Source organism: Entelurus aequoreus, linkage group LG23 (assembly GCF_033978785.1).
Source record: "Entelurus aequoreus isolate RoL-2023_Sb linkage group LG23, RoL_Eaeq_v1.1, whole genome shotgun sequence".
Lineage (NCBI taxonomy): Eukaryota > Metazoa > Chordata > Actinopteri > Syngnathiformes > Syngnathidae > Entelurus > Entelurus aequoreus.
Window position 1 is genome coordinate 43162616 of NC_084753.1, and position 10272 is coordinate 43172887.

At 48.2% G+C, this 10272-nt stretch overlaps 2 protein-coding genes across 2 annotated transcripts; both read left to right on the forward strand.

Moving 5' to 3' along the window:
- The first annotated feature begins 569 nt into the window (after positions 1-569).
- On the forward strand, positions 570-3775 carry LOC133640399 (uncharacterized). The gene has a single exon (XM_062033790.1). It carries the CDS (start codon positions 1991-1993, stop codon positions 2357-2359), a length of 369 nt encoding a protein of 122 aa, XP_061889774.1. The 5' UTR covers positions 570-1990; the 3' UTR covers positions 2360-3775.
- A 1313-nt stretch (positions 3776-5088) lies between these two features.
- Positions 5089-7399, forward strand: LOC133640896 (uncharacterized). Its single transcript, XM_062034579.1, has 4 exons — positions 5089-5174; positions 5242-6396; positions 6487-6526; positions 7370-7399. The coding sequence occupies exons 1-2, from the start codon at positions 5089-5091 to the stop codon at positions 6041-6043; spliced, it is 888 nt and encodes a 295-aa protein (XP_061890563.1). The 3' UTR covers positions 6044-6396; positions 6487-6526; positions 7370-7399.
- Positions 7400-10272: the final 2873 nt, after the last annotated feature.

The window sequence follows — 10272 nt, forward strand, 5'->3', positions numbered from 1 at the left end:
ACATGATGAGACATATGACATTAGACATGATGAGACATATGACATTAGACATATGACATGACATGACATGAGACAAACGTCATGACATATGATGAGACATATGACATGAGACATGAAATGAGACACATGACATGTAACATGATGAGACATATGACATGAGACACGATGAGACATATGACATTAGACATTATGAGACATGATGAGACATATGACGTGAGACAATGTGAGACATGACATGCGACATGATGAGACATATGACATGCGACATTATGAGACATGATGAGACATATGACATGAGACAATGTGAGACATGACATGCGACATGATGAGACATATGACATTAGACATTATGAGACATATGACATGAGACAATGTGAGACATGACATGTGACATGATGAGACATATGACATTAGACATTATGAGACATGATGAGACATATGACATGAGACAATGTGAGACATGACATTAGACATGATGAGACATATGACATTAGACATTATGAGACATGATGAGACATATGACATGAGACAATGTGAGACATGACATGCGACATGATGAGACATATGACATTAGACATTATGAGACATGATGAGACATATGACATGAGACAATGTGAGACATGACATGCGACATGATGAGACATATGACATTAGACATTATGAGACATGATGAGACATATGACATGAGACAATGTGAGACATGACATGAGACATGATGAGACATATGACATGCGACATGATGAGACATATGACATTAGACATTATGAGACATGATGAGACATATGACATGAGACAATGTGAGACATGACATGAGACATGATGAGACATATGACATGCGACATGATGAGACATATGACATTAGACATTATGAGACATTATGAGACATATGACATGAGACAATGTGAGACATGACATGAGACATGATGAGACATATGACATGCGACATGATGAGACATATGACATTAGACATTATGAGACATTATGAGACATATGACATGAGACAATGTGAGACATGACATGAGACATGATGAGACATATGACATTAGACATTATGAGACATGATGAGACATATGACATGAGACAATGTGAGACATGACATTAGACATGATGAGACATATGACATGCGACATGATGAAACACATGACATGAGACACGATCAGACATATGAAATTAGACATGATGAGACATATGACATGAGACAATGTGAGACATGACATGCGACATGATGAGACATATGACATGCGAAATGATGAGACACATGACATGAGACACGATGAGACATATGACATTAGACATGAAATGAGACATATGACATGTAACATGATGAAACATGACATGCGACATATGACATGAGACATATGACATGAGACATATGACATGAGACATAATGAGACATATGACATGAGACATGATGACATGAGACATGATTAGACATATGACATGAGACATGATGAGACATTTGACATGAGACATGATGAGACATTTGACATGAGACATGATGAGACATTTGACATGAGACATGATTAGACATATGACATGAGACATGATGAGACATTTGACATGAGACATGATGAGACATTTGACATGAGACATGATGAGACATGATGAGACATTTGACATGAGACATGATGAGACATTTGACATGAGACATGATGAGACATGACATGAGACATGATGAGACATTTGACATGAGACATATGACATGAGACATGACATGAGAATAATAATAATAACATGGGCTGCTTGCATTGCATGTGAAAGGGCGCTTGCAATGCAGCAGGCCCATAATAATAATAATAATAACAATAATAATAATAATAATATTAAGAAGAAGAAGAAGAAGAAGAATACGAAGGAAGAGGAGGAGGAAGAGAAAGAGGAAAATGAGAAGAAGAAGAAGAAGGAAGTAGAGGCAGGGTGAGAAGGAGAAGCAGAAGAAGAATAAGAAGAGGATGATGAGAATGGGAAGGAGAAGAAGAAGAAGGCTAAAATGGAGGAAGGGGATGAGGAGAAGGAGAAGAAGAAGAAGAGGAAGAAAAAGGAGAAAAAGAAGAAGAAGAAGAAGAAGAAGCAGATGAAGAAGGAGAAAAAGAAGCATAAGGATAAGAAGGAGGAGAAGAAGAGAAAGAAAAAGAAGAAGAAGAAGAGGAAAAAGAAGAATAAGATTCAGAAGTATAAGAAGGAGGAGAAGGAGAAGAGGAAGAAAAAGAAGAAGAACAACAACAAAAAGAAGAAGAAAAAGGCTAAAATGGAGGAGAGGGATGAGGAGAAGAAGAAGAAAAAGAGGAAGAAAAAGAAGAAGGATAAGAAGGAGACGGAGAAGAAAAAGAAGAAGAGGAAGAAAAAGAAGAATGAGTAGAAGTAGAAAAAGAAGGAGAAAAAGAAGGAGAAGAAGAAGTGGAAGAAAAAGAAGAAGAAGAGGAAAAAGAAAAAGAATAATAAGAAGATTCAGAAGTATAAGGAGGAGAAGGAGAAGAGGAAGAAAAAGAAGAACAACAACAACAAAAAGAAGAAGAAAAAGGCTACAATGGAGGAGGGGGATGAGGAGAATAAGAAGAAGAAGAAAAAGAGGAAGAAAAAGAAGGAGAAGAAGAAGAAGGATAAGAAGGAGGAGACGGAGAAGAAAAAGAAGAAGAGGAAGAAAAAGAAGAATTCGTAGAAGTAGAAAAATAAGGAGAAAAAGAAGGAGAAGAGGAAGAAAAAGAAGAAGAAGAGGAAAAAGAAAAAGAATAATAAGACGATTCAGAAGTATAAGAAGGAGGAGAAGGAGAAGAGGAAGAAAAAGAACAACAACAACAAAAAGAAGAAGAAGAAGGCTAAAATGGAGGAGGGGGATGAGGAGAATAAGAAGAGGAAGAAAAAGAAGGAGATGAAAAAAGAAGAAGAAGAAGCAGAAGGAGGAGAAGGAGAAGAAAAAGAAGAAGAGGAAGAAAAAGAAGAATGAGTAGAAGTAGAATAAGAAGGAGAAAAAGAAAAATAAGAAGGAGAAGAAAAAGAAGAGGAAGAAGAAGAAGCAGAAGGATAAGACTGAGGAAAAGGAGAAGAAAAGGAAGAAAAAGAAGGAGTAGAAATAGAATAAGAAGGAGAAAAAGAAAAAGAAGGAGAAGAAGAAGAAGAAAAAGAAGAAGAAGGAGAGGAAGAAAAAGAAGAAGAAAAAACAAGAAGAGGAAGAAGGAGAAGAAGAAGGAGGAGGAGAAGAAGAAGAAGTCAAATAAATCAGTGGTCCCCAACCACCGGGCCGTGGCTCGGTACCGGTCCGTGGATCGATTAGTACCGGGCAGTGCAAGAAAAAGACAAATATATATATATATTTATTTGTATTAAATCAACATAAACAACAGAAGATACTTACAACTAGTGCACCAACATAAACAACCTCCCACAGGCTGGTTTCTTTCTCTCAGTAATATTCTGCTTCCTACATTATAGATCATCTAGCTAGTTAGCATGCAGGTGGCGCTGACTACACTTTAACCTTCATCACTTCCTGAGCATCTAGCTAGTTAGCGTGCAGGTGGCGCTGACTACACTTTAACCTTCATCACTTCCTGAGCATGTAGCTAGTTAGCGTGCAGGTGGCGCTGACTACACTTTAACCCTCATCACTTCCTGAGCATCTAGCTAGTTAGCATGCAGGTGGCGCTGACTACACTTTAACCCTCATCACTTCCTGAGCATCTAGCTAGTTAGCATGCAGGTGGCGCTGACTACACTTTTAACCCTCATCACTTCCTGAGCATCTAGCTAGTTAGCATGCAGGTGGCTCTGACTACACTTTAACCCTCATCACTTCCTGAGCATCTAGCTAGTTAGCGTGCAGGTGGCTCTGACTACACTTTAACCCTCATCACTTCCTGAGCATCTAGCTAGTTAGCGTGCAGGTGGCGCTGACTACACTTTAACCCTCATCACTTCCTGAGCGTCTAGCTAGTTAGCGTGCAGGTGGCGCTGACTACACTTTAACCCTCATCACTTCCTGAGCATCTAGCTAGTTAGCGTGCAGGTGGCGCTGACTACACTTTAACCCTCATCACTTCCTGAGCATGTAGCTAGTTAGCATGCAGGTGGCGCTGACTACACTTTAACCCTCATCACTTCCTGAGCATCTAGCTAGTTAGCGTGCAGGTGGCTCTGACTACACTTTAACCCTCATCACTTCCTGAGCATCTAGCTAGATGGCGTGCAGGTGACGCTGACTACACTTTAACCCTCATCACTTCCTGAGCATCTAGCTAGTTAGCATGCAGGTGGCGCTGACTACACTTTAACCCTCATCACTTCCTGAGCATCTAGCTAGTTGGCGTGCAGGTGGCGCTGACTACACTTTAACCCTCATCACTTCCTGAGCATCTAGCTAGTTAGCGTGCAGGTGACGCTGACTACACTTTAACCCTCATCACTTCCTCAGCATCTAGCTAGTTAGCGTGCAGGTGGCGCTGACTACACTTTAACCCTCATCACTTCCTGAGCATCTAGCTAGTTAGCGTGCAGGTGGCGCTGACTACACTTTAACCCTCATCACTTCCTGAGCATCTAGCTAGTTAGCGTGCAGGTGGCGCTGACTACACTTTAACCCTCATCACTTCCTGAGCATCTAGCTAGTTAGCGTGCAGGTGGCGCTGACTACACTTTAACCCTCATCACTTCCTGAGCATCTAGCTAGTTAGCGTGCAGGTGGCTCTGACTACACTTTAACCCTCATCACTTCCTGAGCATCTAGCTAGTTAGCGTGCAGGTGGCTCTGACTACACTTTAACCCTCATCACTTCCTGAGCATCTAGCTAGTTAGCGTGCAGGTGGCTCTGACTACACTTTAACCCTCATCACTTCCTGAGCATCTAGCTAGTTAGCGTGCAGGTGGCGCTGACTACACCTCAACAGGACAAGGAAGTCATATTTCCAAATAAGTGCAAGTTGAATGAAAGAATGTTTCCTTTCAGGCTAAGTTGTGACTCCGCCCCCTATAATCAAAGGCTGACTTCCTGTCAGCGTGTTTGAGCGGCGCCCCGCCGGGTCCCAAGCAGGCGGTGTCAAAGTAGGCCGTCAGCGGCGGCGTTCTTTTGTGTCTCATTATTGTGCTGCTGAAACATGTCAGCGCTAACCTCGGCTGGCACAAAAGCTCCAAACACGGCGCCGTCCGTGACGTGCGAGCGTGAGAGCGCCATTAAAACGGCGTGAGAGCGCCATTAAAATGGCGTGACAGCTTAAAGCGCCGACTGTAAAGTGACTCGCTCGCGGGAGCTGCTGCACATCGACGACGGGTGGCGCTAAGTACCGCCACTTCTTGGGCCTCGGAGGGCTCTTTGTCACGCTCGACGCCGCCAGATGTGCACACCTTCGCCAACAGGAAGTACGTCTCTGCACACCTTCGCCAACAGGAAGTACGTCTCTGCACACCTTCCCCAACAGGAAGTACGTCTCTGCACACCTTTGCCAACAGGAAGTACGTCTCTGCACACCTTCGCCAACAGGAAGTACGTCTCTGCACACCTTCCCCAACAGGAAGTACGTCTCTGCACACCTTTGCCAACAGGAAGTACGTCTCTGCACACCTTCGCCAACAGGAAGTACGTCTCTGCACACCTTTGCCAACAGGAAGTACGTCTCTGCACACCTTCGCCAACAGGAAGTACGTCTCTGCACAACTTCGCCAACAGGAAGTACGTCTCTGCACACCTTCCCCAACAGGAAGTGTGTCTCTGACGCAGCACACCTTCGCCAACAGGAAGTACATCTCTGCACACCATCACCAACAGGAAGTACATTTCTGACACCGCGCACCTTCGCCAACAGGAAGTACGTCTCTGACACTACACACCTTCGCCAACAGGAAGTACATCTCTGCACACCTTCGCCAACAGGAAGTACGTCTCTGACACTACACACCTTCGCCAACCGGAAGTACATCTCTGCACACCTTTCCCAACCGGAAGTACATCTCTGCACACCTTTCCCAACAGGAAGTGTGTCTCTGACCCTGCACACCTTCGCCAACAGGAAGTACATCTTTGTACACCTTCGCCAACAGGAAGTACATTTCTGACACCGCACACCTTCACCAACAGGAAGTACGTCTCTGCACAACTTCGCCAACAGGAAGTACGTCTCTGCACACCTTCGCCAACAGGAAGTGTGTCTCTGACGCAGCACACCTTCGCCAACAGGAAGTACATCTCTGCACACCATCGCCAACAGGAAGTACATTTCTGACACCGCGCACCTTCGCCAACAGGAAGTACGTCCCTGCACTCCTTCGCCAACAGGAAGTACGTCTCTGCACAACTTTGCCAACAGGAAGTACATCTCTGCACACCTTCCCCAACAGGAAGTGTGTATCTGACGCAGCACACCTTCACCAACATGAAGTACATCTCTGCACACCTTCCCCAACAGGAAGTACGTCTCTGCACATCTTCGCCAACAGGAAGTACATCTCTGCACACCTTCGCCAACAGGAAGTACATCTCTGCACACCTTTCCCAACAGGAAGTCCGTCTCTGACACTGCACACCTTCGCCAACAGGAAGTACGTCTTTGACCCTGCACACCTTCGCCAACAGGAAGTACGTCTCTGCACACCTTTCCCAACAGGAAGTCTGTCTCTGACACTGCACACCTTCGCCAACAGGAAGTCTGTCTCTGCACACCTTTCCCAACAGGAAGTCTGTCTCTGACACTGCACACCTTCGCCAACAGGAAGTCTGTCTCTGCACACCTTTCCCAACAGGAAGTCTGTCTCTGACACTGCACACCTTCGCCAACAGGAAGTCCGTCTCTGCACACCTTCGCCAACAGGAAGTCTGTATCTGACCCTGCACACCTTCGCCAACAGGAAGTACACCTCTGACCCTGCACACCTTCGCCAACAGGAAGTCTGTATCTGACCCTGCACACCTTCGCCAACAGGAAGTACACCTCTGACCCTGCACACCTTCGCCAACAGGAAGTCTGTATCTGACCCTGCACACCTTCGCCAACAGGAAGTACACCTCTGACCCTGCACACCTTCGCCAACAGGAAGTACACCTCTGACCCTCCACACCTTCGCCAGCAGGAAGTACGTCTCTGACCCTGCACACCTTCGCCAACAGGAAGTCCGTCTCTGCACACCTTTCCCAACAGGAAGTACGTCTTTGACCCTGCACACCTTCGCCAACAGGAAGTCCGTCTCTGCACACCTTTCCCAACAGGAAGTCTGTATCTGACCCTGCACACCTTCGCCAACAGGAAGTACACCTCTGACCCTGCACACCTTCGCCAACAGGAAGTACACCTCTGACCCTGCACACCTTCGCCAACAGGAAGTACACCTCTGACCCTGCACACCTTCGCCAACAGGAAGTCTGACCCTACACACCTTCGCCAACAGGAAGTCTGTCTCTGCACACCTTTCCCAACAGGAAGTCTGTATCTGACCCTGCACACCTTCGCCAACAGGTAGTTTGTCTCTGACACCGCACACTTTCGCCAACAGGAAGTCCGTCTCTGCACACCTTTCCCAACAGGAAGTCTGTCTCTGACACTGCACACCTTCGCCAACAGGAAGTACACCTCTGACCCTGCACACCTTCGCCAACAGGAAGTACACCTCTGACCCTGCACACCTTCGCCAACAGGAAGTACACCTCTGACCCTGCACACCTTCGCCAACAGGAAGTACACCTCTGACCCTGCACACCTTCGCCAACAGGAAGTCCGTCTCTGCACACCTTTCCCAACAGGAAGTGTGTCTCTGACGCAGCACACCTTCGCCAACAGGAAGTACATTTCTGACACCGCACACCTTCACCAACAGGAAGTACATCTCTGCACACCTTCGCCAACAGGAAGTACATGTCTGCACACCATCGCCAACAGGAAGTACATCTCTGCACACCTTCGCCAACAGGAAGTACATCCCTGCACACCTTCGCCAACAGGAAGTCTGTATCTGACCCTGCACACCTTCGCCAACAGGAAGTCTGTATCTGACCCTGCACACCTTCGCCAACAGGAAGTACACCTCTGACCCTGCACACCTTCGCCAACAGGAAGTCCGTCTCTGCACACCTTTCCCAACAGGAAGTACATCTCTGCACACCTTCGCCAACAGGAAGTACATCCCTGCACACCTTCGCCAACAGGAAGTACATATCTGACCCTGTACACCTTCGCCAACAGGAAGTCTGTATCTGACCCTGCACACCTTCGCCAACAGGAAGTACACCTCTGACCCTGCACACCTTCGCCAACAGGAAGTCCGTCTCTGCACACCTTCGCCAACAGGAAGTACACCTCTGACCCTGCACACCTTCGCCAACAGGAAGTCCGTCTCTGCACACCTTCGCCAACAGGAAGTTTGTCTCTGACACCGCACACTTTCGCCAACAGGAAGTCCGTCTCTGCACACCTTCGCCAACAGGAAGTCCGTCTCTGCACACCTTCGCCAACAGGAAGTCTGTATCTGACCCTGCACACCTTCGCCAACAGGAAGTACACCTCTGACCCTGCACACCTTCGCCAACAGGAAGTACACCTCTGACCCTGCACACCTTCGCCAACAGGAAGTCCGTCTCTGCACACCTTTCCCAACAGGAAGTACATCTCTGCACACCTTCGCCAACAGGAAGTACATCCCTGCACACCTTCGCCAACAGGAAGTACATATCTGACCCTGTACACCTTCGCCAACAGGAAGTCTGTATCTGACCCTGCACACCTTCGCCAACAGGAAGTACACCTCTGACCCTGCACACCTTCGCCAACAGGAAGTCCGTCTCTGCACACCTTCGCCAACAGGAAGTTTGTCTCTGACACCGCACACTTTCGCCAACAGGAAGTCCGTCTCTGCACACCTTCGCCAACAGGAAGTCCGTCTCTGCACACCTTCGCCAACAGGAAGTCTGTATCTGACCCTGCACACCTTCGCCAACAGGAAGTACACCTCTGACCCTGCACACCTTCGCCAACAGGAAGTACACCTCTGACCCTGCATACCTTCGCCAACAGGAAGTCCGTCTCTGCACACCTTTCCCAACAGGAAGTCTGTATCTGACACTGCACACCTTCGCCAACAGGAAGTATGTCTTTGACCCTGCACACCTTCGCCAAAACAGGAAGTGGAACATCAAAACCTGGAGTGCACTTTGTGAGACTCAAGGCGGCGTGACGCGTCTCTGACGCCGCACACCTTCGCCAACAGGAAGTGGAAGATAAAAATCACACAGCTCGTACAGTTGGCGCCGGCTTAGCGACACAGCTGCGGGCACCGGCGGCCAGCTGGCGTCTCAACAATGGACTGCGGCGCGTCAATCAGTCGAGCGGCGTTGGAAGCGGCGCTCGGCGGAGCACACCCCGCCAGAAGTCCGGCAAAGACGGACTTTGTTCTCCGGGATGGACGCCGCGGCCGAACAGGAAGTCACTCTTTGACCCCTGTCCGGACAGGAAGTGGGCGAACACTATTGTTTTTGGCAACATGGCCGACATCTTCTCCCCCCCCCCCCCCCACCCTCCCAGTCGGGGGTCTGGTGCACCTCCCCCCCTCCCCCTCGGTGGGAACAGCTCGGTGTTTGTGGGCCAATAGGTCCGATTCAAGCGAGGTCTTTGTGGGAGTACCAGCGCCACAAAGACTAATGGGCAACCCCCCCCCCCCCCAGCCCCCCCACCACCACCCTCCTGCTGCCCGTCAACGCTTGTCTGCCCCCCCCCCCCCCCCACCCGCCCCTCCCACTCAGCCCCCCGAGTTTGTTTAAGACATTGAGGGTGCAAAGAAAAGGCAGAAAGAGAGAAAGAGTGCGGCCATTAAGGTAATTATATAGAGCCAATGTTCCCGTGAGGGCTCTTAATCGACCTTAATGTTTGTCTAATTGGGCTGGGGGGGGCAGGGGGGGAGGGGGCGAGGGGGGGGTGCTCTTTGAGGGTCTGAATGTCCTCTTCCTCTTTTTAGGACAGGAACAACTTTGAGTCCTCTTGTGTCGGCCGTTCACACCTTCTCACAATGGCTGTCACCTCCAGCTCTCGCACGGCCCACCACCACTAGACCCCCCCCCCCCCCCCCCCCCCCACACACACCCCACACCCTCCGGGGCGCCCCCACCGCAGCACCCCACTGCGGCCTCTGTGCCAACGTCCAGGTGTGGCGGCCTTTCACCGCCTCCCCGTTTCACCGCCGAACCTCCGACGAATACGTGCTTCCAACATGGCGGCGGTCTATATATATATATATATATATATATATATATATATATATATATATATATATATATATATATATATATATATATATATATATAT